We start from the raw sequence: 27,902 nt of genomic DNA, 5'->3' as shown, positions 1-27,902 counted from the left end.
CTCACACACTCTGGAGGCATCTGACATCCAGAACAGAGGCTTTATTGAGGCAAGGAAAGCAGCACGGGCTCCTACTGAGCCCCACCCTCACCCATCTAGACTGTTCTACTCAGCAACAGAAGACGGGACCCTCCCACTGCATCAGGACCCCTCCTTGGTTCCCAGGTCTTCCTCCTGGGGCACGTCCCCAGCCCCCTCTGATTCTTGCTCCCTGTGCCCTAGCACGTGAGCTGGGGAGGAGGGGCCAGACTCTCCAGATGCTGGAGTCCTGGCCCTGCCTGCGTCCTGAAGCCCAGTTTCTGAAGACACCTGGGTCCCCACAATCCCTGGCACTGTCAGCTCTGGGGTCTCAGGGATGGGAGGGCCCAGGTTCTGGAAGCTGTTGCACACTCGGGTGATGGAGCGACGGAGGATGCTGGCACCGTCCGGTGGCCGGCGCAGCCTTCCCTTCACCAGAGTCCGCTGCACACTGGCTACCTCACTTTGCAGTCGAGATACTGTCTTGGTCAGCTCTGTCAGTCTGTTGCCCAGGTCTTGGGGAGGGGTGGGGCATGGCAGTAGTGATGGGGAGGTAACTCAGAAGATGAGCCTGCCCTAGGCCACTTCTACCCTCAGCACAACCCCAGGGGACATTTATGCCAGGGGTCCTAGGCAGGAGAACTGGAGGAAGTGAGGGACTGGCTTATGGCATGTGGGTCAGGTGGGCAGGCCGAGTCAGGCGCAGATGAATCAGCAGGGCTGGGGTGGTGGTGAGTTTAGAAGATACCAAGAAAGAAAGTCTTATGGACCAGAGAAGGGGTCAGGAGTCATAAGGATGGGAAATTTTCTAATGGGTAGAGATTTGTACATCTGCCCCCTCTGCCTTCTTCCCCATCTACACCTGTCCAGCTCATACCCACCCTCAGAGCCCAGTTCTGATTCCAACTCCTCTTTCTCCAGCTTCTGGTACTCTATCCTTCTACCTTCCCACGAGCCTCTCAAAATGATAGACTCTTTCTCTTCTTTGGGATCCCACTGCAATTTGTGTCTCTTTTTCTAAGCACTTTCTGCCTAGTGAGATGGTTTCTCTTCCTCACCAGACTGAAAGCTTCCTATGTGTCCCTGCTGGGAACAGAGGGGACATAGGAATGAACCCTGGTTGAATGATGAATAAGGTGAATGAGTGAATGGGTAAGGGAGTGAATGAGAGAATAAATGAACACAAGAATGAAGGCGGGAATGAAGGATTAAATCAAGTGAGTGTAATAAATGTCTAAACAGGTATGAGCGTAATTGAGTGCAAGGGCCCACACGATCTGGGCAGGTTGTGGCTTCCAAGGGTGGGTTGGAGGGGGGCCACATAGAGAACTGCAGGCTGGTTGGAGGGGTGTGAGGCTGGGTGTTCCAGCTGAGCAAGGGACAGGAATGGGGAAGGCCTGGAGGGGAGCAACTAACCTTTCCGACGGGTCTCCTCAAACTCCCGCCGCGCAGTCTCTATGTAGCGCTCTACCAGAGCCTTGATGACATGAAGCCAGTAGGATCCACGCTCTTCCTCCCCAGGCCCTGCCCCAGGATTGGCCTGGGATGGGAAGGCAGGAGGGCGAGAGTCTTCACCCCCAGCTTTTCTCTAGTCACTGCATCCTCCCCCAGGCAATAAAGGTGGAGGCAAAGTCTGTGCAGACTTTTCTGTCCCTGAAGGCCACACATCTAGACCCTCATGCAGACCTGGAAGGTAGTCTGGATGGAGGCCAGAAGGGGTGGAATGGCTGAGCGCAAGAGAACCAGGGTGGGAGGTGGGTGAGGGTTAGGAGGAGAAGCAGAGTGTGGGTGGAGAGAAATGCTGAGCAAGGCAGAGTTGAGCTGTCTCCTGCCACCAGCCCAACCTTGGTTTTCTTGAGTTGAGTTAGTGCAGGTTAACCCTGTCCTTCAAATTCCGCAGAGGGAAGACTAGGGGATGTGGGGAGGCATCTCCTTGGACCAGCTCATGCATATGAGATGGAAATCATCATGCAAATTAGAATGATTAGTTCTGGGTCCAGTTTTAGGCCTCAGGACAGTACCAGGAGGGCAAGTCGGGCATCTGGGGCAGATAAAGGAGAGAGAGAGCAGAGGTGAAGTAGGCAAAGTGCTGGACTCAGAAGACAGGCTCAAATCCCAGCTCGGTCACTTCGCCGCTGTGTGCCTCGAGCAAGCTACTCAACTTCTTCAGGCTGAAGGTCTCCAGATTTAAAGTGGAGATGGTGATAACGCCTACTTCCCAGGCTGGTACTTCCCTGGCATGGAGTAGAGGATCTCTAAATGCTTAGGAAATAATTATTTTTATTTATCTGTATTTATTTAGCTCTCTAAATATTTTATGGTTAGCCTATTTACTTTTTTTTTTTTCCTTCTATTTTTTGGCCTCACCGCGTGGCCTGCGGGATCTTACTTCCCTGGCCAGGGATCAAACCGATGTCCTCTGCAGTGGAAGTGCAGAGTCTTAACCACTGGACCACCAGGGAAGTCCCTAGCCTATTTACTTTTATAATGTAAAAAAGCAAAGCCTTTTCTTAAATATTTTAAAAGGAGAGACAGGATTGACAGAGATGGTACAGCAGAAGCATGAGAGAGAATGATGGGTCCTTTCAGCTGCAGAGCATATAAAGCATGTTTCTTGTATGAAATAAGGAATTAGAGCTTTGGAAAAGCCATTTCCTAAGGTGCAGGGTAGGTGGGAGGAGACACCGGATGGGGTCACCAAAGAGCAGGCTAGTGAGGTGGGGGGCAGCTGGAGGAGGGGTGGGACCTTATTGGGGGTTCAGTGGAGGGTGGGGGAGACCCCCAGCTGGCTGGTGTAGTGGGATCCATCAGGACTCAGTGACTCCCAGCACAGGCCCAGAGAATTGAATACAACTTCAGGTGAAGATGCTGAGTTGCACCCTAGAGGGGAAGCAGCCCTGACATGGGGTCTGCAAATATGCATCACCTGGCAGCCTGGACAGGGCCAGGAAGTGGTCAGGGGGAAAGGGTGATAATTCCAGAATGTGGAGTTCGAGATCCATTACGGTGTAAGAGGTACCATGCAGGATAGCCTGGAGCCAGGATGGTGGGAACTGGGAACCTTTGGCATTTAGTTTCTTGTAAATGTCATGTTTTCTCCATGCTTTTGCACATGCTATTTCCTGTGCCTAGAACTCCCTTCTCCACCGTACCTGCCCATCAACCTCCTGTTTATCCTTCAGGATTCTACTCTGCCCTCAAGGTCTCTGGGAAGCTCCCTGACTCCTGAGGCTGGGTCTGGGGCCTCTCCTCTCTGCTCCAATAGCCCCCTGTTCTTCTTTCTATCATAAGTTTGTCATCATGCACAATTACAGTCCATTTCCTTCTGATGCTCTAGACTGTCAGCACCTCAAAGGACCACCGTTCTGCATATCTTTATTTCCAGAATTGGTGTGCTTTGATAAGTGTTTGTTAAACTGCTGACCAATCAGATAAGGGAAGGCCTTCCTCACCTGGGGATCCAGGGGCCTCAGAGCTTCAGAGTTGGCCTGTGGCCTCGCAGAGCTGACCTGGAGGCCCTGTCTTAGAGGGACCCTCAGGTAACATGTTTTAAGGGGAACAGATAGGACCCCCTACAGACCTGGCAGTAATGCTGTCTGAATTAGCAGGGTGTCCCATGCCAAGCCAGACTGAGTTAGGGAGCAGATAATGAGAGGTAAGTTAGTGCCTTGGAGGCCTGCCCTCCTCTCTCAGGCCTCAGCCACCTTCTAATTTCCAGTTTGTGGGGCATTCTTCCCTTGGCTTCTTAACACGTTACTTTGAAAAATGTTCAACGATATCTTGACCCGGTTTAGGGCAAAAAGTTTTGCCTAAAGCTTATGGGGTATTGGCGGCTTGGGAGGAGGGTGGCATGGACTTCTGTTCGAGCTGGGTGACACAGGATTGGAAATTTAGGAAATGGCCAGAGCCAGGAAGAGGGAAAGGCAAGCCATACGAGAGAGCAGGAATTGGGAGCAGGCTTTCTGGGAAACATACCAGGAAAGACAGACAAGCCAGGGGTGTTCGGACAAATGGATGGTATAGGCAATACAGCTGAAGACCCAGTGTGAGGAAGACCCACAGCAGGCAGAGGAGATACTCACAAAGGTGGGGATTGGGGGAGAGTCTGGCTTCTTGGTTTTGCAGCAGGAGCAGCAACAGCAAATGAAAAGGAAAATTCTCCTGAGAAATTGAGATGGAGGAAAGGGGTTAGTTAGAGGACAGGGTCTAGGCTAGTGGGGCAGGAGCTGGGGTAGGGGTGCTGAGTGCTGGGGGGTTGGGAGTGAGAGCTCTGAGGTTATCACCTGAGAAGACGGAAGGTAGCCTTGGGGGAGGGCAGGATGTTGAAGGGCACGGGCAGCGTCAGGCCCTCTCGGAAGTAGGACAGGTAGAGCTTGGAGCAAGCAAACTTCCACTCCACGTCAGCAGCGTCCTGGGGCCCAGGAGGCAGGGGCTCTACAAGGACCACTTTGGTGCCTAGCCCTCCTGCCCACTCAGTCTGCCCCATTTCCCCCCAGCCCTCATGTCTCTTCTTCTCCAACCTCTTCTTCCCATTCTTATCTGCACCTCCACCTATCACCCACATTTCCCCTGCCTGTACCCCCCTTCCCCTCTTCCTCCCCACCATCTTTCATGCTTCTGACATCCAGTTCCATCCAGCCTACTCTCCAGCCACAAACCCTAACCCATCCATCTCCTTCCCTCTCCCTCCTCACGTCCCCACCTACTTTTCCACAACACATCCTTCCTCCCCAGCATAAGGTGGAAAGAGCACTAGACTTGTATCTGGAGAAAATAATAACATCATTAAGACCCTCAATCTACAGATGAGGAAAATGAGGCCTAGAGAGGAAAACTTGTCCCCAGTCACAAAACAAGGCAGTAGTGGAGGCAAAGCAGGAACCCAAATGTCTCCACTCCTTGCGTCCTATTCCTCTCTATTCCTTTCTCTCTTCTTCCCTCTGGCCTGAGCCACCCTCAGCTCACGCACAATCTTCTGGAAGGAGTTGGCGATCATGGCAATGAGCATGTTGAGCAGCACAATGACCGTGACGATGGTAAAGATACCGTAGAGGGCCCGGCCCACAAATTCCGGCGCCAGAAACTGGGGCATGTCAACCACACTGTGCTCCTCTGTGCCAAACATGGTCCAGAACAGAAACTGGAAGGTCTCGTTGAAACTGGCATGGGGGGCCGAAGAGTAGGATGTGAGGGGTGGGAGATGAGCCAGAGCGCCACCCAGACCCACTCCTCCTCACCCTCAGGACCCAGGCAAAGGCGCTGAGCTTCCACGAAGCCCGTTGGACCACTTGTCATTTCTGATCTCCCACCAGAATTTACTGAGCATATAGCAGTGCCAGGAACAGGTGCTAAGGATACAGCCGTGAACAAGACAAGCCTAGTCCGTGTCTTCAAGGACGGTATGTTCTGGGTGGGGATCGGGGGCGAAATGGACACTAACTCTACAAACATTCCTACATTGTGGCAAGTGCTATGACGCGGCAGCACAGGATGTTATGGCCTAGTCTGGGAGCTGGGGAAAACTTCCTTGAAAAACATTCAAGCTGAGCTCTGAAGGTTGTGGGAATCAACCAGGGGGAAGGGAAGGAGATGTGAAGTGTGCCCAAGGTAGCGGAGTCTGGGGGGCATTTGAGGAACTGAGAGACGGCCAGCATAGCTCGTCTCAGAGGGCAAAGGAGAGAGAGGCTCGTGAGAGGGAAGCAGGGACCAACCAGGTCATGCAGGGCCCTGTAGGATAAAAACAAAGATCCTCACTATGGCCTAGGAGCCTTAGGAAGCTATGAAGAATTCTAAGCAGAGGGGTGACCCCTGAATTACTTTTGATAAGATCACACTGGCTGCTGTGAGGAGAGTGGAAGAGAAGCAGATGAGAGAGTGGGGGCACGGAGACCAGTCAAGAAGCTGTTGCCATGGTCTGGGTGAGAGAGGATGGTGGTTGGACCACAGAAGCAGCCACCCATGCTGCTCCAGTTCAAGCCTAGATGACTGCAACAGTCTCCACAGCGGGTCTCTGGCCCCAGTCCCTCTCTCGTCCTTCCATCCTCCACACTGCACTGAAGGTGTTCTTTCTAAATGCTGATCTGATGTGCTGTACTTCTGCTTGTCAAACTTTAAATGCTCCTAACTACTCTCAGTCCAAATGCCCACCATGCAACGTACCTGAGGTTTTTAGCAAAAATACTTTTGACTTAATTAGCTGTCTCCCATAAATGAGTAGAAGGGCTCAGCCTGCCTGTGCTACTGTGGAATGACACCAGGACCCATGAAGCAGGCTGGAAGGACTAGTTCCTGTCCCTGGCACTAAGATTCATGATTTAAACTGTGTCAGCAGACTTCCTCAACATCTTGAAGCCAGGATGTGAACAAGGATTCTTGGTAAGAGGATTGGTCTGAATAAAGCCTCCATTTACTTTGGAACCATGAGAAAGACTTGACCAACATCCACAGGCCCAACCATGGGTCCTTCAGGTTCAACAATAAAACCATCATGTAGTTGCACTCAGGAAGAATTCATGATTGAACAATTGCTTGGGAGGCCATCCGGAGCTCCCTGGTCTGCTGGGCAAGCCAGGTTTCTCAGCAGGACCTTCATGAGCTCCGTGACCTGGCCCCTCTACCCTCTCCAGCCTCTCCTCTCAAAATCCCCTCCATGCACCAACCATGGAGGAAGTCTTGCTATTCTCCAAACAGACCTCCTTGCCTTGGTATGTGCCCCCTTCTGCCCAGAATGCCCTGTACCTTCTCTGAAGTTCACAACCTTTGTAGGTGGAGTCCAGAGTTCCCTTCTCTATGAAGTCTTCCCTGATCATCAAGACAGAGGAAGGGGCTTTCCCTTCTGGTTACCCTCAACATAAGCCCTCCTTCCTCACAGCACTCATCGTCTCAAACTGAGCTTATTTGTGCACGTGGCTATCTTCTCCAGGAGACTGGGTCTGGTTCACTTCTGTCTGTGCTTCCAGTGCCAGGGACAGGACCTACTACAAAGAAGGTGTCATAAATGGGTGTGAACTCAAACAGCAATGAATGAATGACTAAGAAAGTGAATGAATTTAAAAAGTGAGTGAATGAATGAATGAACAATGAATGAGTGAGTGAATGAACAAGGAATTAGTTATTGGCCATATTTAAGGAGAATTGAGTATCAAAAAGAATAATGGGGCTTCCCTGGTGGCGCAGTGGTTAAGAATCCGCCTGCCAACGCAGGGGACACGGGTTCGAACCCTGGCCTGGGAAGATCCCACATGCCGCGGAGCAACTAAGCCCATGCGCCACAACTACTGAGCCTGTGCTCTACAGCCCGCGAGCCACAACTACTGAGCCCACATGCCACAACTACTGAAGCCCGCACACCTAGAGCCCATGCTCTGCAACAAGAGAAGCCACGACAATGAGAGGTCCGCACACTGCAACAAAGAGTAGCCCCCAGTCACCGCAACTGGGGAAAGTCCACGCACAGCAATGAAGACCCAACACAGCCAAATATAAAAACAAATAAGTTAATTAATTTTAAAAAAAAGAATAATGACTGTAATGGATTATTATATTTTTTAAAAATCTTTGAATCCATAGTGATATTCAAAAAGAGTGGAGAAGGAAGCACTTCTTTATGGAAGAATGCCAGCAAAGAAATGTACAGGGAATGACAGCAATAGAAAATCAGCATCTTGAAACCACTGTTATAATAACTGATGCAGGTAAAAATCATCTGTAGAGGGATTTCCCTGGTGGCGCAGTGGTTAAGAGTCCGTCTGCCAGTGCAGGGCACATGGGTTCGATTCCTGGTCCAGGAAGATCCCACATGCCACAGAGCAACTAAGCCTGTGTGCCACAACTACTGAGCCTGCGCTTTAGAGCCTGCGAGCCACAACTACTGAAGCCCGCGTGCCTAGAGCCTGAGCCCTGCAACAAGAGAAGCCACCGCAATGAGAAGCCTGTGCGCCACAATGAAGACCCAATGCAGGCAAAAATTAATTAATTATTTAAACAAAAATCATCTGTGGATGCTAAATCCACTCAGAGCAAAGTTGCAAGAAAGTGGTCTAGTCACACAGTCTCAACATCTCTCTTCGTTACCACAAGGGTATCTCCTTTTCAATGGAGAGGTTTGCTAGACCAATGGGCCTCACCAATGGGCTAAACTGACATTGTGAGCCTCCTGATGGGATATGATGGAAAGTACACATCATCAATTAGGTTGCGTTCTTGCCAAAATTGCTTAAGTTGAATCTGATCATGAGGAAGAGGTGATTACTAAGCTCCAAGTTCACGGTCCCAGAATCCCACCTGCCCAACCTGCCTCTGCCCCTGAGTACTTGCCCAGCCGCTCTGTCTCCTGGTAAGGCATGTAGACATTGTTGAGGCCGCAGAGGAAGGCGGTCAGGATAATCGTGAGGATGAACATGAACCTGGCAGGGGGTGGGATGGGGGAGGGTCAGAGCAGGTCTCTTCCCTGGGAGAAGTCAGGCTCTGGGAAGAGAGATGGGGGTGATGGCTCCCAGTCTCAGCCTCTACTTGACAAGGATTCAGTGTGGTTATTATTAAGAAGAGAGAAATTAGGGGGTGGGAAATGAGAAGGGATTTAAAGGGTACTGAAGCAGAAGCTCTCTCTCCAGAATAAAGGATTCTGGGTTGAAACAGTCAAAGCTGGGGATGAGTCAGGCTCCCAGGGAGGGACCGAGATGCTGAGATGTGGTACAGGGATGAGGGAGAGTCACAGAGTCCTACTGGACAGGATTTATCACCAGTGGAGTTAAAGCCACATGTGAGTTGAGTTGGCTGGCAACACGGAAGGCTAGGAGAGTCTCAGGGGCGGAATGGCAAGTTCTCCAGGCTGAGCTGAGCTGAAGACGTTCACAGATGTAACCAGGGCTTTTCCCATCAAGGGCACCCACGCCCGTCCCACCTCAGGCAGGGCTTTCCCAGGGAAGCGGGCACGAACAATGGGCTCTGATTAGGGTGAAAGGCCAGGTAGGCTGTAAATGATTAGATGATAATTACCAGGAAGACCAGATAATTCCATGAGTTCCAAGAGGAGTTGTACAGTGGAAACCATCCAAAGGGACCCCTGAGTCCAGTGCCTCACCACAAAGATGGGAAAACTGAGCCCCAGAGAGGGCCATGGAGACAGCAAAGGAACTGGGACCGGAATGCCAGCCAAGGGCTCTTTCTGCTATTGTGGTTCCTGATCTTTGGAGTCATGGGCCTCTTTGAGAATTAGATGAAAGTTATAGACCCTCTCTGCAGAGAAATGTACCTTTACATTTACATCCGAAAATTTGCCTGTAGTTTCAGGGTTTCCGAGGTCTCTGGAGCCTGTACAAGCAACCCAGGATAGAATCCCTGTGCTAACTAGAGCTGGGGAGCTTCAGAAGGAGGTCAGGTGGGGTCCATCGGAGGGGAGGATGCTCTGAGCAGGGGCAGTACGCACCGGATCATGTCGTCGATCATCCTGCCAATGGAAATCTGCAGGGTGCCCAGCGACTTGTGGGCTGGCAGGATGTAGGCCAGGCGGGTGAAGCAAAGAGCACCTCAGCCAGGAACTGGTGGTCCTGCATGCGCCACTCACTCCGCTCTGTGCAGGTGGAACGGGGTTGGGGGTCTGAGGCCGAGAACCAAGGAAGAGAGGGGACTGGGGGACTCAGGGCTGGGCTGGGAGACACTCACCAGCCGAGGTGAAGTAGCGGCAGGCAGCCCCGTCCGGGGCATCCCAGCAGTGCCTGTGGGCCAGCCCGGCCAGGAGCGCGAAGGCCGCCAGGTACAGGGACAAGACGACCGTGTCCAGGATGTTCCACCAGTCCAGGAGGTAACTGCACAGGCCCTCGATCCACACTTCCTTACACTCAAGCCACAGGAAGCCTGAAGGAGGTGTTAGGGAGCCAGGACAGGGTGAGGCACCTCCTCCGTCCAGGTCAGAGCTGGGCTGCAGGTATGGTTGGTGGGGGGAAACTATCCATGGGGTGGGAGAACTAAAATATCAAAGGCATGAAATGGATAAAATGTAGACGTTTAGTCTGCTTAAGTACAGAGATCTTACGTGAAAATAAAAAGAACTCCTGGCTGATGCAGACTCAGCTGCAACGGAGCCTGTGCCACTGATCCCAGTTGGCTGATAAACTCAGAAAGTGAGTAACACCTTGAGAAGCTGGTTATTGGGAGGGAATGATTGAAATCTGCTTCTCCCTTCCCTCCACCAAATATATATTGGACAACTATTTAAAGAATATTGATTTGAAGGGGCTCCAAATTATCAACCTGCTCATTATCAGCCCGGGGCCCAGGGCCTGACCTGGGGATGGAGGGTCTTGGGACCCCATTAGCCAGGTGACCCTGCCACGTCGTACCCTTCTCCATTCCCTGGATGCAAGCAAGTGCTTTTTCACTCATGGTTCTGTCCACCTAGAAAGCCCTTCCACACCCTTTTGAAGGCAAGCTCACCTGCTGGCCCAGGACAAATCTTACCTCCTCTGTGAAGCCTTCCGTAACCGGGGGAGTGAGTTCTCACAGCTCTCTTCAGACCTCTGTGATACCATCGCCGTGGGGCACTGCAGGATATCTCTTCCTGGGTCTGCCCCCGTCCCCTCCCCTGAACTTTGAACCCCTCAAGGGCAGGGACCATGGCCTATTCACCTCCTTGCCCCCGGTGCCCAGAACAAGGCCCAGTAGTTACTATTGAATAAAAACTGATTAAGCTCCTACCATGTGCCAGTGGGATCCTGTGGTGAATAAGACAAATACAGTCCCTGGCCTCTCCGGGTTCATAATCTAGTGAGGGAGGCGGGCACGTAGCCAAGTCGTTACAAGCCAGTGTGGTAACTGCTAAGGTGGAAAGCAGGGGAACAGAGGCTGTTGTGAGAATGTTTAGGAACAGATCCTCACCCTGATTTGGGGACCAGGGAAAGCTTCACTTCTCCCAGAAAGTGATGATTGAGCTGAGACCTGACGGAGGAGTAGGAGCCCGCCAGGTGAAGGGGCAGCATGGACGGGGAGAGGGCTGTGGGGAAAGAGAACGTGCGCGGGCCTGGAGACAAGCAGTGCAGGGCGAAGTGAGAACTGCATCCGTTCCCACAGCAGCAGAGGGTGGATGTTTATTTATATACATTGAATGTGTAGAAGGAACCCTATTTAGTTTATCTGTGTGTTCTCAGGGCTTCACTCACAGTAGGGCAGCAGCAAGTGTTTATTGCATGAAGAAACGAGGAGTGTTGTTTCTTAAGACTTCCTCCCCCGTGGGCAGGAACTGTATCGGTTTCATCTGCACCCAATACAGGTCAATAATGTTTAGTAAATAACTGGATGAGAAACTTTTCCTCTTACATGGCTCTTGTTTTCTTCCCCAGAGTTTCTTGGCCAAATATTCTTTCAGGCCTTACTGACTGCCTTGGTACAGAGTGGAGTAGCGGACTTAGTCTACTGGTGTCTTGGGAGTTTGTTAACTAAGCTAGAGATAAGTAAAGGGAAGACAGATGAGGAAGGGACCCCCAGTCCAGCTGCTGAGCTGACCAGCCAAATGCTCGGTAGAGCTCTGGAGGTTACTGTCAACTGCATTTGCTGAATTGTTTGAGAATACTCAATTCTGCTATAGAAGCAAAGAACACCAATGGAATGGCTGGAACTTATGCATTAAGCATATATAAGTTAGTTATCCGGGTGACATGTTGGACAAATAAAGCAAGTAGAGCATATGTGTGTGAACATATGTAGAATATTTAGGGTAGACACTAAATATTAATGATACACTGAATATACACGAGGCAGATAAGGCCCTTAGGATTCATCAGATCTTAAATCAGCTACCCACTGGTGATACCCATTCTGGCCTCACATGTCCTCTGCCCAAAAATTGCGAAGAAAAGTCACAGCTGTTCACCAGGATGGTTAGTAAGCTACAGCTGTGGTCAGACATACTTGCCCCTGTGTTTCTCCTACCAATCAAGTGTTGGGGCCAGGCTGCTTCCGGCTGTTGTATCCTCTGCTCAAACCTCAACTCTGGTCCTCGAAACACCGCCATCATAAGTACACCATTTATGGGTTTAATAAACTGTATGATTCAAGCATCTTAATTTGGTCTGTGAGCCTTTCTGTTCCATGACCTTCGGGATAGATTGCCTGGTGGTGTACTTGCTGGCTACCATTACACCAAGGTAATCTCCCACCAGACACAGTGGACCAGTGTCTTATTTGTGAGAGGATATGAACATCCAGAATGGGTAGCGACTGATGCCAGGGTAGGGGAAGAATGGGGTCCTTGCTCAGGGGGTCTATCACAGGGCTAGGTCCCCTGATTAGAGGTGAAGGGGAAACCCTTGGTGGACTAGAGCCCGGAGGGGTCTGGTTATATGTTCAGGGAGCATCTACAGGGGCAGCCCCCCTCCATGGGGGTGCTTACTGTGAAGAAAAGTGAGGGGACCCCCAAGGGGGTCTGCCACAAAATAAAAGGCCCCACACATGTATCTGCAACCCAAACCATGTGTAGTGAAGTCTCCCAGACACTCTGGCTGCGGCCTCGGAAGGTACTCAGCTGCGTCTCCATGACCAGGGACTCTCCCAGCAGGAAGATGCGGAACCACAGATAGGAGGCCGAGTGCAGCAGGAACTTCAGCACCGGGATCTTCATCAGGCGGCCCAGCTCGGGGGAAGGAAGGAGAGCAGGGCTCTCAGAGTCCTGTTCAAATCTCTCCCCACCCTGGATAACTTCCGGGATGCTCAGCCCCCACGTGTCTCCTCCTCTCAATCACTCACTTATTCAGACATTTATCAAGAATGTACTGTATATTAGGCCTTCCCCTTTCATATCTATTTTTTCCCTCACAACCGTATGAGGTGGGTATCGTTATTCCCATTTTTTAGCTAAGGAACTGAGGATCACAGAGATAAAGTAACTTTCCCTGGAGGGTCCCACAGGCTCTTCAATCACAACCATGTTAAAAATAAATTCATCACTTTTGATCCCAAACTTGTTCCTTCTCCTCTTCCTCCTGTTTCCCCGTCTTAGAAAACGTCCCGGCCACCCAGACCAGGAAGCTTAAAGGCATCTCTACATCCTCTCTCTCATACACTCTGACAGTCTCCCTAACTCCCGCCCCTCCCCCAATCCATCCTTCACACCACTAGGAGAGAGAGCTTTCTAAAACACAAAACTAATAGGATCTCTCACCTCATTACAGTCTTCCAGTGGCTCCCATCATTGCATAAGGCTCTGTGGGACTCGGGCCCCTGCTTACTTCCCACCACTCGCCATTTGCACTTATGCTTTAGCTGCACAGAATTCCTCTCAGTCTCTCTAATAGTTTGCATTCTCCCTCCCTGGGCCGTTGATGGACATGCTGTTCCTGCTTCCTGGAGCACTGCTCACCCTATTCCTCACTTGATTTACAGGTACCTGGCTTGCTCTTTATTATATCCCCAGCACCAGGCACGATGCCTGGGTCATAGTAGGGTCTCAAGGAAATATTTGTTGGGTGAAGGAATGGAAATATCTGGGTCCACAAGGGCTCCCAAAGAATTTGTAGGTTGGGGCAGAGTCTCTTTAGGAGATTATAGGGCTGTATATAGGACTCAGGCTTTGGAGGCAGAGAGACCTCAGTTTCAATCCTGACTCTGCTATTTACTGTGGACAAAAGAGCATTCTGTTCCTTGTGTCTCCACCGTAAAATCCAGGTGCAATGCCTACCTTCCAGGACCACCTCAAATTACCTAATGGGAACATTCCCAAAGTGCCCGGCCCAGGGCCTGGCATAAAACAAGTGCTCAATAAATGACAGTTATCATTACTTCTATTCTTAGTACCCGGGACTTGGGCGCCAGCCAGTGGCCAAGGCAGAGGAAGGGCGTGGTGAGGAAGATGAGGAAGGCGACCAAAGAGCTTCCAGGTAGTGGTGCTTCCACGCCAGCCAGCCAGGTTCCCACGCCAGATGGAGGACAGGACCTGCTGGCAGATGGGGGGGTGCTACGAACTAAGCAGAGATGGGAGTGAGGAGAGGGGGTGGCCACCAGCCAGGGAGGAGGAAGGGGAGCCAGTTGGGTGCACTGACTTCCCTGCCATAGAGATTGAACCATGTTTTTTTTTTCTTCCCAGGCCAGTCAGCTCAGAAGAGAGGCAACCCACTTGCCATGTGACCTTGGGAAGACCCCACCCCTCTTTGGGACTTGGTTTCCTAGTCTATGAAGAAGTTGAATTCAAAGATTTTCCTGGACTCCCCAGATCCTGCATTCTTGAAACTAAGTCAGGCAGTGGTGGGTGCAACTGGGTACCCAGTCCCAGAACCCTCAGGATTCCTTGTCTTCTTAGAGATGTGAGGCACCAGCCTGCATGGTCTTGAGGAGGGAGGAGCAGGGAAAGTGGGCTTTGGTGTCTTGGGGAGCCATTGTGAAGGAAGGTTTTTGGTTAAGCTCCTGGTGGGTTAGGATATCTAGGGTAGGTGAGAGGGAGGAGTAAGGGGTGGGGGAGGCTAGAAGGAGAGCATATCTTAGGCTTAGGGGGCAGGCATCTAATGCAATGGGGAACCATGGAATCACTTGACACTTAAGCCCTGAGAGATGTAGTCTAATCTTGCTGAATAGAGTGAGATACTGAAGTCTAACAACAGAAAAAGACCACACCAAACCTACTCAGCAGGCCAGAGGCTGAGCTGAGGGTAAGACCCAGAAGTCTGTTCTGAAGGTGGGGTCTGGGTGGGTAATGGGACTTCCAAGGGCTGGGGAGAGGTTAGGGACTTAGACTGAAGGTAAGAAGGGCGGGTGGGAGACCCACAGGATCAAGGGCCTAGATAGAAGGGTGCTCAGAATGAAGATCTAAGCGGGGTCCTGAGGGCAGGGAAAGGACTTGCTTAGGGTTGGAGCGGGGACTATGCAGAGGTGGCGGGGCAAGGGGGTCAGGGCAGGGCGGGGGGAGGAGGGGGTGGGTAGGGCCCAGCTGACCCGCTTCTGGTTGTAGGTGATGGCCAGTCGCAGCCTCGCCAGGTTGGGGATGCCTTCCTCAAAGGCCTGGCCCAGACCCTCGGCCTCGGGCTCAGTCTTGCTGTCCTTGCCCAGGTCATTGAGCACCGCAGTGACCTCGCTCTGGTGCCGGCACATGCCCAGCAGTTCAAAGCCGTAGTCCTGGCTCAGCGACTCTAGGGCAATGTACTCGGGCTGTAGGGAGAAGTCCGTGTGTGCTTGCCACCCTGGGGGCCCAGCCCCATTAGGTCAGCCCCCACCCTCCCGAAAGTGGGTCCAGGACTCTGTCCTGCCTCGGCTGTCACTTCCCCACAGCTGGTGTCACCCTGAGTCCTCTATTCCTTTCTTCCCTTCCACCCCACCTGTCCTCTTGGCTATAACAAGGCACTTCTTGGGTCAACTTTGCTTCTCTGTTGCTGCATCTACCTCATTGCTGAGTCATTTCAACTCAGACCCCTCCGTCACCTTTGTCCACCCCTTGTACTTCCTCTTCCCTATTCCTTTCCCACTTCTGCTCCTATTCTTCATGCCTTCTTGGGTTCATTGAATTACTTTTGTTGAGCACCTACCTTATATGAGAGCCCGTGCTGGCAGTTTTAGGAGCTGCAGACACGAGTGGGCAGTTCTTGTTTCCACTTTACCCGTCCTAGCCTCAGTTTTACTTGGGGCCCTAACGCCAGAGAGAATCCGGGCTAGGATTTTAGGAGGCTAGGTCTGAGGCCCAGCATGGTCCCTCAGGTGGTGTCACACTGGGTAAGGTATTTCCCGTATCCAAGCCGCAGCCCCCTTGCCTGGAAAGTGGGGATGATAATTCCTGCTGCCTCCTTCTGTGGGCTGCTACGAGGATGAGGGATGGTCCTTTGGAAAGGGCTGCTCTTCCCTTCTACCTGTGAAGTGGAGGCTCTTCATTCCCTGATCCTTCTACGACTCTGGAGAAGCAGCATGCTCTTCCCTGAGCTCGTCTGGCACAGGTCGCATCCTGCCCTAGGACTCTGTTAACATCCTTGTTTGTTTCCCCACCTAATGGTAATCTTGACCATGGGGACCAAGTCTGTCTGGCACAGAGGGGATGTCAGTGGATGAGTGATGGATGGAACTGGACTGGTGAATTCAAAGCCCCTGACCAGTCCCTGCCTCCAGGCCTCCCTGGCTCCCCTTCACGCATTCTGTCTGCACAGGGTTCCTGCACTCATCCCACGTCTACTTTTACTAGCCGAGAGTCTTTGCTTGGACTGAATCCCTACCTCAAATATCCTCCCTACTCCTCTTCACTTGTGTTAAACCACCTGGTTGTGTAGCCAAGATTAATCCCACTTCTTCCAAGGAGTCTGCCCTGCACACAACATCTGTAGCTTCCTGACCTCTTTTCTGCTCCTTAGAAGCCCTCTGGTACCATCCACAGAGACCCTGAATGAAGCTGAGCATCCTGGGAGTCTTGTCCGCCTCTCTCTGCCCTCTCTCTCCCTGCTGTGATCACAAGCATGAGGCCCCAGCACACAATGCTCTAGGGGGGACCACACAGTAGGTATTCAGAAAGGACAGGTTCTACTGAATGTCATCTCTAAGTCTGTCCAGCTGCCTTCCAATCTATGTTCTCTCTCCTCCCTCAGACAGACCCAGGAGACACCTAGGATAGGGTCTGTTCCACCCCCATGAGACTAGGTGCCCCTAGAGTGACAGCCAGTCTGCAATTAGAATGAGATCCCCCTCAGGGCGGAATTCTGCAGCTCCCCATCAGAATGGAGGTTTCCTGAGAACATCTTTCTGTTGTTTCCCTCTTCCCAGAACACCCACCACAGGCCCAACCACGCCCCGGTGGAAGGACAGAAGGACAGATACGGGGCACCGAGGGCAGGGGAAGGGAGCAGAAACTAACCTTAAACTCAGGTTCCTTGTGGGCAAGGCGCCTGAACTTGCAGCTGAGCTGGAAGGCAGCCAGCATGGCGTCCTCGCTGGCCAGTGAGAGGTGGGCGCAGCTGGCAATGCCATGGCAGGTGTTGATGCGGGACAGGGAGAACTGGAGCAGATCGTAGCAGCATGTGTTGCTGCACTCGAGGCAGGCACAGGAGACGGGGTGGGGCCGGGCGATGGTGTGGCCCTGGTCCATGAGAAGCTGGGTGATCTCATACAGGTCCTTCTGGCAGGCCAGGGTGAGGGGGGTGACACCAGGGGCAAAGCGGGGGCCATCGATTGATGAGTCAAAGAAGGCCAGTGAGAAAGACCAGACCTGGTGTCCACCTTGCGGCCCTTCTCCCGTTCCAGCCAGGCCAGCAGGCGGCGCACCACTGCCAGCTGGTTTGTGTCCACAGCCACCAGCAGGGCCTCGTGGATCTGCCGGAAGTCGAACTTGACACTGGCCAACAGCACATCAGTGATGGCCTTGTGGCCCAGGCAGATGGCCAGATTGAGGGCCTCCCTCCAGGAGCAGTCCTCAGCCTCCTCCACATTCTGCAGGGGCCCGCCTGGCCCGCCGTCTGTGGCCTCAACCCGCAACTCCAGCAGCTGCTACACCAGGTCCAATGGCACCCAGCAGCGGAGGTGGGAACTTCAGCTTTCTGTTCACGATCTTGGTCCACATAGGCTGAGGCTGGATGAAGGAGTAGAGGGTGGGACCCCGAGTCTCCAACCTCCTTTGCTTTGGGGCCTCCCTCACCCTTACACCTTCAAGCCCTTAACCCTCTATACCCAGGCAACATTATAGTCTTCCTATCCCAAACACACAATAACACAAATTTCCATTTTTGTTTTAGGTAACACTTATGTAGTGCTTAAGTACAGGTAGTTTTCAAAACCCTTCATAAGTAAGTAACTCATTCAATTCTTAAATATCCCTGTAAGGTAGGAGATGTCATTCCCTCTTTAACAGGAGAAGAAGCTGACATACAGACATGCCAAACCACTTAGACGAGGTGGGCAGCCAGGCAGTCTGGCTGAGGAGGTGGTATTGCTAATTACTCTTCCATGCTACTTCTCAACTCAAAGAGAAATTATTAGTAGTAGCTTTGGGATTTCTGGAATCTCTACTTCTTCAAAAGCCCCCAAATGTGGGATATGAGAATGTAGGTAAGTAAATACTTTCCCTCTTTTAAGGAAAATAACAATGCTACCACTTTTATGTTTTACTCTGAAATTAAATTCCACATTAAATGTTATATACTCTAGTATATATGGTTTATATAATGTGATCATCTTGTATAATGACAGTACAAATGTCCCCCCACCCCAATTATGTCTGTGTAGGGAATACATTTCATTTCCGTATTTTCCAGGAATCAATCATTTTAGAAATACCCTTTCATACCGTAATAATAGCTTCTTGTATATTTTTGTTAAGCTGTTAGTAAATAATATCCCATTTACTGGTATGAAATGTTGATGATAATATTTAGAAAATTGGTCTTGGTTGAAAAATGCATTTTTTTCTTTTTAAAAAAATTTAGTGGCTTAAAACCACAAACATTTATTCTCTTATGGTTCTAGAAGTCAGAACTAAATCACATCATTGGGCTAACGTCAAGGTGTTGGCAGGGCAGGGTGGCTCTAGGGGAGTATTCTTTTTCGGCTTCTAGAGCTATACTCCCTGCATTCCTTAGTTTATGGCCACTTCCTCCATCTTTAAAAGCCCGCGGCATAGACTCTCCACACCTCCTGAAGATTTGAAGATCAAAGATTAAAAGAATTTTTTTAGTCACCATTTTATTGTGTGGATTCTCAGTTTAGGAGAGTGCCAGAGCTGGGTCTGACTGGGGGCCCCTCCCTCAGAACAACTTCCATCCTCACAGGAACCCACACACACAGTGGGTTCCAAACGTGGGCAGCCCGAGAAGGAGTAGGTTGAAGCAGGACAGGGCTGTGCTGGGAGCCTAACCCCGTGCAGGCACACAGATCTGTCCAAGACCAGCTTCCATCTTGTTGACATCCTCTCCCAACTGCTCCTCCCTCGGGAAGTCCTAGACCTCCCGAAGGACAGGTCCAGACACGTCTACACAGGAGGGTCTTTGAACTGGGCTCTTCCCAAGCCCCTAAGCTCTGATCAGGCCTCGTAGCAGGATCCCACCAGGCTCTCCTCCACCAACCCGCCAGCTCTGCCCTTTCCTGCTTTGGGCGGCATTTCTCCCCCCACCTCATTGCTGCCTTGTCCCTCTCTCCCACCAGGCCCCAGCCCATCCTCACTGCTCTTCTCTTCTGGGCCCAGGCTTGGGCCTCCAATGGCTCTCCTCCCACCTGCGGGGTGATGTCCACCGCCTGCATGGCAGCTAGCATGTCCCTGCCGCCCTTCTGGGTCAATCTATTGTTTTAATCACAGCCAGAAATGGGACCAGGATAGGGGAAGGCAGGGGAGCTGAAGGCCTCTTACCATGAGGTGGTCCACGGCCGCATCCACCTACACTGGCACGGATGGAAGGATGATCTCCTGCTCCTCTGTCTGCTCCCCTGACTGTGCCCAACTTCCTCTTTCCTACCCTTTCAAAACCCCGCCTGGGGCCCTCCCTCTGCCAGGACCAGCTGCTCCCCCTCTGCCCTGTACCCTGGAGACCATGGGAACTGGTGTTAAGTGCCACACAATGAAATCTGGGAAAGGGGAGAGGACATAGTTGCTCAAAGAAGGTGGGAATACAATTTAGAAAAACATAGGTGGAAGGCAGCTTAGTGACCCCCTGGTCCAACTGCCCCATTGTACTGATGGGGACTGGGATTTGCCTAAGGTTCCACAGCCAAGCTGAGACCTATTCCTTAGTCATTAGCCCACCTGATCCCCATAAAACTCTGAACAGGAGGATGGGATTTTTTCTCTGTTACTGAGGGTTGACTCTGGGCCCAAGATAAATAACTTGCTTAAAGTCACACAGCAACACTGTTACCTGATTATCCTAGAGAGGGAAGCCCCAAAGGATTCTGAGAGTTCAGCTCAGGGGATGCTGGAGGTCAGTCTCATGCTCAAAAATCACTCTCACCTTCCCAGGACACCACAGGATCTTATCTGTTGGGCAGTGCTTTTCTTCTCACTGGGCCTCCGTTTTCCTCTCAGGAAAATGGGCACGAGGATGCACACCACTCACTGAGGGGAAGACGTTCTGGACTGTGTCCCAAAGCCCTCGAGAGATCACCAATTCTACCCCAGAAGTTCCAAAGAAGAGAAAGACGGAGCTGTCCTTGGGAGAGTAGGGTGCCATGGTGACAGAAGCCTTGACAACTGGGAGTGGGGAGCTCAGAGGTGACCTCAGGCAGACTCCTAAGGGAATGAGTGGAGGGGAGGAGAGAGGGCGGCTTGGACTCATCAGCCCCTCTCAGCTGTCAAGAGATCCACTGCCCAGTTTCAGTCACAGAGGGCAGCAGGGGCCAAAACCACAGGACTTCATGGCTCATGCCTGAAGGACCTCCCCACACATGCTGGCATGTTCTTCTATTTCTCCTGCTGAGAACAGCAACTGGCAGATAGGGCACTGGATCCAGGAAATGGGTGGTGAGCTCTCAGGGGAAGACACCCATAGTACAGACGGTGATGAAGATGGTGACGAGGAGGGAGAGGCCTGGGGAGGTGGGGAGGTCTCTCCACAAGTGGCAGCATGCTGGGGAAGCATCACAATGCTGAAGGAGCCTGAGGGGGAGAGGAGAGAAGGAGGTGAGAAAACTGGGCCTCCTCCCAGGCAGGAGGCCACCCCAAGTGGCCTGAAGGGAATGTCTGCTGTCAAAATGCAGCTGTTTTTGCAGGAAATTTACTGGGGTTGAATATTTTATGCCTGAGAGATACTATCCAGTCATGAATCCACCACACATTTATTGAGTGTCTACTATGTGCCTGACACTGTGTTAGGAGCTGAGAGGCGTAAGCCCAGGCCTATCCTCATGGCCTATGGCGTCTAGGGGACCACAAGTAACTGTGACACAAAGCAGAGGGTGAGAAGTGCTAAGCCCAAGGGAACCAGAATGCTGCAGGAGCTCAGCTGGGAGACATTATCTGAGATCAGAGAAGACTTGGCAAATAAGTACCATTTGAACTGAGACTTAGAGAGGAAGCAGAATGTGGTCATGGAGGAAGAAGTTATGAACGAAATTCTAGGCCCTCTCTGATAGTGTTTTATTTTGCTGTGTTTCATGTTTCTCCGAGGACAGGGCCGATGTCCCTTCCTCGGCTTGGTGGACACAATGTGAATAGGTATTCAATACAGATTTGTACGTAACTGCAGATGACAGAGGCCAGGTGTCCAAGTTCACGTTTCCTGGAAGCATTCCCAGATCTCCCATTCCTCCCTCAAGGGATGCCTAGTGCTCCCCCAACCAGCCCTGTGCCCGAGCGGCTTACCTGCACAAATGGGGCACTGTCCGCTATCCTGGACACCACTGCTTCGGGCCTGGGGTCGCTGGTGTTCTCTTTGGCCTGCCTTTGCTAGCCCCCTCTGTTTTGGCCGAGAGTTTGAGTTGAATACAGGCCTGTGAGAAAGAATAGTTAAAGACCAGCTGTTAGCAAGAGGCCCTCAGAGCTGAAGGAGCCTCAAATCAGGGTGAAAATGTAGACTAGTTGATGTGGAGCCAGAAGCCCTGGGTTGGGGTCCTGGTTTGCTCACTTGATGTGTCAGACTTGAGGGAAGTCATTTAACCTTTGAACATCTGAGAAGAGAGCTATCACTGTCCTCAGGTTTATTCTTATTATTTTTTTTATCAAGACATAATGCATATCCTGTAAAATTCATCCTTTTAAAATATATTATTCAATGGTTTTAGGATATTCACAAGGTCATGTAACCACTACAACTATCTAATTCCAGAACATTTTTTATCATCCCCAAAAGAGACCCTGAACCCATTCGTAGTCACTCCCCACTCCTCTATCCCCACATACTCTGGCAACCACGAATCTACGTTCTGTCTCTGTGGATTTGTCTATTCTGGAATCATATAACATGTGGTCTTTTGTGACTAACTTATTTCACTTAGCATATTTTCAAGGTGCATCCATGTTGTACCATCAGTACTTCATTCCTTTTTCATGGCTGAATAATATTCCACCACAGATATACACACATTTTGTTTATTCATCAGTTGATGGACATTTGGGTGGTTTCCACTTTTTGGCTATTATGAATAATGCTGCTGTGAGCATTTGTCTATACATTTTTGTGTGAAGATCTGTTAGCAATTATTTGGGGGTATATTCCTAGGAGTGGGATTGCTGGGTTATCTGGTAACTCTATGTTTAGCTTTTTGAGGAACTGCCAAACTGTTTACCAAGTTGGCTGCACCATTTTACATTCTCAGGAGCAACATATGGGGGTTCCAATTTCTCCCATCTTTGTCAATACTTGTTATTGTCTTTTTTGATTACAGCCATCTCAGTGGGTGTGAAGCGATCACTGTGGTTTTGATTTGCATTTCTCTGATGGTTAATGATAGGGAGCATCTTTTCATGTGCTTATGGGCCATGTGTATATCTTCTTTGGAGAAGTCTATTCAGATCCTTTGTCCATTTAAAAAATTAGGTTATCTTTTTATGATTGAGTTCTAAGGGATCCTTATATATTCTAGATACAAGCCCCTTGTTGAATATATGATATGCAAATATTTTCTCCCATATTCTGTGGGTTGTCTTTTTATTTTCTCGATGGTGTCCTTTGAAGCAGAAAACGATTTAAACTTTAATGAAGCCCATGAGAGACAGTGTACTTGTCTTTAGATCCTGGTTCACTCCAGGACCACGCTTAGCTCCATGCCTGACACCATGTGGGCAAGGACATCTTTTCTCTGCTACCTTCTAGGTCCAGACCATGAGATCAAGACCCAGGCACCAGGGTGCTCTCTGGTATAACTGAAACATGAGTGGGGGAAGGACAGGTGCAGAAGGGCAGTAGGTTGGGGGAGGTGATCTGGGTCTTTCAGGTTGACCTACTTACCTTTGGGCTTGCACTTTCCGCCTCTTCGTCCTGCCCACATCCTTCTCTGTGTTTTGTTCCTCTGGTCTGGGCTCTGTGTGAGAAATGCTCATTAAATCTAGCTCACTAACAAAAGGACCTTCACATATGATATTCTTTATTTTGAGAATATTCTTTCTATCCCCCTTCCCTGGTCAATTCTTTCTCGTTCTTCAAGTCTTAGATGAAAAATTCCCATGAGGCAGGATTCTCTCATCTAAATCTCGTCATCCTGTTATGCTTTGCCTTTGAAGTACTTACCACAGTTTTAAGTTTTAGATTTCCTTGTGTGACATGGACGAGTATCTCTCCATTAGGGTAGGAGCATTGCAATTTTATTTACTGTGGTATCCCTGGCACCTAGCCCAGGGCCTTGCACATAGAGACGTGCAATTAATATCTGTCAAATGAATGGTAACAAAAGCTAGCAACAACCATCTGTCTAGTTATTCAGAACTTATAAAGCACTACGTATAGCATTTACTATATTTTAAGGTGCTTTTGTAGCTCCAGCACCCAGCCTGTAGGGTGCCCCTTACAGGTTAGTTTAGTTAGTTCCCTCCCCAGTCTCTGTCTTTTAAAATGATAACCTACATCCTTCCTTATGTGGTAGGTAGCTTCCGAAATGACTCCCATTGGTTCCTGCCTCCTGATATTCATGCCTCTCCCTTGAGTGTGGACAGGACTTAGTAATTTGCTTCTAATGAACAGAATATGGCAAAAGTGATGCGATGTCACTTCTGTGATTAGGTTACTGACCCCTTTCTTGCTAGCACTCTCTCTCTGGCCCTCTAGCTGGCACACTCTGATGAAGCAAGCTGCCATGTTATGAGATGCTCTATGGAGAGGCTCTCACGGCAAAGGAACTGAGGAAAGCCTCAATCCAACAGCTCTCGAGGAACTGAATCCTACCAACAACCATGTGAGTGAGCTAGGGAGCAGATCCATCCCAGCTGAGCCTTGAGATGACTGCAGCCTGTGACAGATCCAGAGCCAGAGGACCCAGTTAAGTCACACCTGGATTCCTAACCATGAGAAACTGTGAGATAATATTGTTTTCAGCCACTAAGTTTTGGGGTAGTTTGTTATACAACAATAGATAACCAATGTACCCTATTTCTGCAATGAAATAATACCTCATGATTTCACTAATTCGTTCAGTTCTTTGAAATGACAAATAAACCACTCCTTTTAAAAAAATTTTCCCAATGAAGCAATGAGTGAAACCAAGGGTTTTCACTGAGATTGCTACTTGTTTCCTCTCTCTTGTTGTCTAGAATAGTGAAAAGGACAAGAACTCTGGGGTTCAAATCCTGGCTCTGCCACTTATTAGCTGTGTGACTCAGTATGTAACCTCTCTGAACCTCAGATTCTTTTGTAAAATGAGTTTGTTGTGAACATTAAATAGATAAAGTTAGTAAAAGTGCCTGGCAATGTCTGGTGCAAAGTAGGAACTCCAAAATGTTTAATCCTTTCTTCCTCTGTGATGAAACCACATTACTCCCCTACTTTATTTCTCCAATAAGCTCCACATACCACTGCTCCGACTTAATTGCCCTTCTGAGGTGATCACAGAACATTAATACTGCAAGAGGCCTAAATACTATTTGGTTTAATTCTTTCACTTTGAAGATGAGAGATTTGAGGCCCAAAGAGATAAGGACTCTTGGTTCCTTGCTCTTTCAATTACTATACAGTATTTGATTTTTCTTCTGGTAACAAGACACTGACAACTGTCTTTTCTCCCATTTGAAGTCCCATTTGTGAGCCATCCTTGTGTAGCAACGATGGATTCAGGGAGGAAGCAGGGTGCTGGGGGAAGTAAGGAGCCAGAGGTAGGTCATGGGGCCTCACCTGTGCTGTCCTGATGACCGGGACCTGGTTCTGCATGGTTGTGTTTTGGGCTTACCACACGGGCTGGAGGTGCCCTGGGGGAAGCTGAAAGCACCAGGCAGGCTGAACACCCCAAAGTCCCTGGCTGCAGCTGCTTCAGGATATTCCTGAGCTCTGAAATTTCCTTGGTGGTCCTGCAGGGAAACAGGGAGTACTTGGCTTCATTCAGAACACAGACTCCATTCTGCTCACCCAGGTCAGTGGCATCTAACCAAGAAAGCCAGTTTGATATACAGATGGGGTTGGGCCTAGAATATGTAATTAATTGGGAGAACCCAGGCAGGGCCTGTGTGCCTGTGAGTGACTTGGTAGCCTTTCTCTTCCAGGAGAAAGAACTGAGAAGTGGTAGAGAGATCTCCATTCTGGCAGCTACGTACGTTTGGGGATCTGGGAAGAATGTCCTCCAGATGGAAAGATTAGCCAGCCAGGGGTTGGGACCAGACTTCTGAGCATCAGAAGAGCCCTGAGGAGAAGAAAACGGAGAAATATAAAGTACAGACATTCACCACCAGGGGACACTGCCGCCTAGTGCCAGGGATACTCCCAAAGTCAGGACTTCAGCTTAGTTAATGAGTAGTGTATCTGCTATAACTTGTAAGAGGCACCTTGGCTTGTGTGTGTACACTCTCTTCCAGCTCTAAGATGTGAGAGTCGGTGATTTTGTGTACTTAGTTCCCCAATGCTAAGGGTTTTGTCGTGATCCTGGAAGACCCCGAGACAAAAGAACACAAGCTATTGGGAAAAACAGGGCTATGGGACTGATATCATGTGCAAATTTTTGAAAGCATATATATATATATATATATATATATACACACACTTATACACACATACACATATTTTAAAAAATTTGTACATATATAAATTGTACATGTATAAAATTGATTCACATAGGTATGAAACTCAAATCACTCATCCTTATACACCTTTGTGAGAGAAACAAATTATACACCCATACATATTTCTTTGTGTTTAAAAATAGTTCTATTTTGAACTTTTGGGGATATTTTAGTCATTTTTCTCTTTTCATATTGTTTAATAATATTGTTTAAATTCCAGTAGGATTTATTTTGTGAACAATTTTGTCCACCTGCAACTAAAATCCTACCAATTTTAGCCACCACTTCTAGCCATCTATAAAAAGATGTGCATATAGATATCACATCTCTTTCTAGCATCAGTCACTTTAACTATCACAGGCATTTTTATAAACTTTCTGCTTCTAACTCCAGAAATGTGTGAGCAATAATCATGCACTATATCATTTCTACATAGATTTTATTCATGTGGTATGCTACAGTTTCTTAATTCTTTGTCAAAATTCAATTTATCTGTGTCAGTTTTTCTGTGGTTTTTTCCTTTTTTATTTTCCCAAATTTCCTTCTTTCCCTTGAATTTAAAAAATTAAAATTTTTTCCTTTATTTTTCAGCTCTGCTTCTATCACAGATTCTTTTATTTATTTTATTATTATTATTATTATTATTATTTTTGGCCGCACCGCGCAGCTTGCGGGATCTTAGTTCCCCGACCAGGGATCGAACCCGGGCTTCGGCAGTGAAACTGCAGAGTGCTAACCACTGGACCCCCAGGGAATTCCCTCACATATTCTTTTATAGGTAAATGTTTTTCTTGTAAAGCATGACTTTGATCTCATTTTGCAAGTTTGAGAAGTAGTATTTTTATTCACATTCACAGTTTACAATTTTCTAATATACCATTACAATCTCATCTTGGACCTAACATTAATTTTAAAATATTTTATTTAACTTTCCAGGGTTTTTTTTTTTTTTTTTTTACCTAGTCTCATAAATTTCAGAGTGAATACTACTAGAAAGGATAACTAGATGGGTGTGTAGAGATGGTTTATTTAATCTTAACTATAAATGAGACTAAGCATCAGGAATTGAGCTTCTGAGCACAGGCTAAGTGGAGTCAGGTGGCCTGGGTTCAAATCCAGTCCAAGGCTTATTTGGCAGTGACATGGGACACCCACTACATTTCTCTGTGCTTCTGTTTCCTAACTGAAAAATCAATGATCATGAAAGACCTTACCTCACAGGGTTATAAGCCTTATGTTATGCTTTCACTATAATATACCATTAGAACGACACATTAGAAAAAAGCCTATGGCATTTTATACATCTTAAATTATAAAACTGAGTGCCATCAATTCACTTCCATGTATGAATCCTCTCTTGCAGAAATGTTTCAGGATCTCCTCTCCCTGTGGTTTCAGTGAGGTACCTGCAATGTGTGTCATTCTGCTCTTGCTGTTCAATGCCTGACATTATGGCTCTGGAGTTGCTGACTTCCTTCCTGCTTGATCCCACCATGGTCCTAAAGGTGCAGGGTAATTTAGATGGCCAGAATGGAAAGACTCTAGGAAGCCTTTATTTAGCCTATAATTAAGGAGACCTAATGTCCTAGTTTGCCCAGGACATCCTGCTTTAGGTCTGTTGTCTTGGTATAATTATTAATAGCACTCTTTTTTGTTCTCGAAGTATCTCAGTTTGGATGATAAATTTTATGGTGACCCTATCTACCACTCCCCTCTAAAGGTCATTTATATAATAAACATTTATATTAGAAAGCCTACTTGTTCTAAACACTGTCCTAGCTGCCAGGAATGCCTATGGAACAAGACAAACAGGTCCCTAATCTCACAGAGCTTCCACTTTACTGAACAGCCAGGGCCACAAAGCTCCAGAACACACTGGGACAGTATCAGAACCTGGCAAAGCACGAAGAACTGCTTCCTTTGATCCTTTTGCATTTTCAGCCCTTCCCATGACGGAAGAGTGAATCTCAGACTAAGAGTAAATCTCAGGCTTTACTTTGTCTCGGCACTCTGGGTCTCTCCCACGGCTGTGCTACAAAAGCATCTCCTCCTCCTCTGCTCCAACTCCATTTTCTCTTCCCGAAGCTCGGTCTCTTGTTTGTTTCAGTAACCTCAACAGAAGTGACACCTGTGAGGTTCACTTTTGGGAATCAAAATTCTTTTGGTTCTGTCAAATGTTTGAAGCTTCTGAAAAATGTACTGTGTGCACAGGAAGCGCTGTGGTGTAATGGCAGGAGGGCTGGTTCTTACTCTGCTCTGACTCACTGTGTCAATTAAAATATGTACATTTCCCTATCTGAGATATAAAATG

At 49.1% G+C, this 27,902-nt stretch overlaps 1 protein-coding gene across 1 annotated transcript in view; it reads right to left on the bottom strand.

Moving 5' to 3' along the window:
* Positions 1-141: 141 nt before the first annotated feature.
* The window catches only part of XNDC1N (XRCC1 N-terminal domain containing 1, N-terminal like), a 37,960-nt gene continuing 10,199 nt past the window's right edge, over positions 142-27,902 (bottom strand). The window contains 23 exon segments of the mRNA XM_061202904.1: positions 142-533; positions 1,435-1,558; positions 4,101-4,179; positions 4,302-4,429; positions 4,988-5,177; positions 8,331-8,423; positions 9,446-9,536; positions 9,539-9,589; positions 9,682-9,873; positions 12,463-12,643; positions 13,804-13,872; positions 13,874-13,963; positions 14,926-15,147; positions 16,829-17,170; positions 17,173-17,470; positions 17,472-17,539; positions 19,481-19,507; positions 19,509-19,550; positions 20,439-20,551; positions 21,257-21,384; positions 22,842-22,914; positions 24,714-24,886; positions 25,130-25,215. Coding sequence (XP_061058887.1) covers positions 142-533; positions 1,435-1,558; positions 4,101-4,179; positions 4,302-4,429; positions 4,988-5,177; positions 8,331-8,423; positions 9,446-9,536; positions 9,539-9,589; positions 9,682-9,873; positions 12,463-12,643; positions 13,804-13,872; positions 13,874-13,963; positions 14,926-15,147; positions 16,829-17,170; positions 17,173-17,470; positions 17,472-17,539; positions 19,481-19,507; positions 19,509-19,550; positions 20,439-20,551; positions 21,257-21,384; positions 22,842-22,914; positions 24,714-24,886; positions 25,130-25,215 — 3,252 coding nt within the window.

The sequence above is a fragment of the Eubalaena glacialis genome, chromosome 10 (genome assembly GCF_028564815.1).
Source record: "Eubalaena glacialis isolate mEubGla1 chromosome 10, mEubGla1.1.hap2.+ XY, whole genome shotgun sequence".
NCBI lineage: Eukaryota > Metazoa > Chordata > Mammalia > Artiodactyla > Balaenidae > Eubalaena > Eubalaena glacialis.
This window is presented reverse-complemented; position numbering and strand designations above follow the sequence as displayed.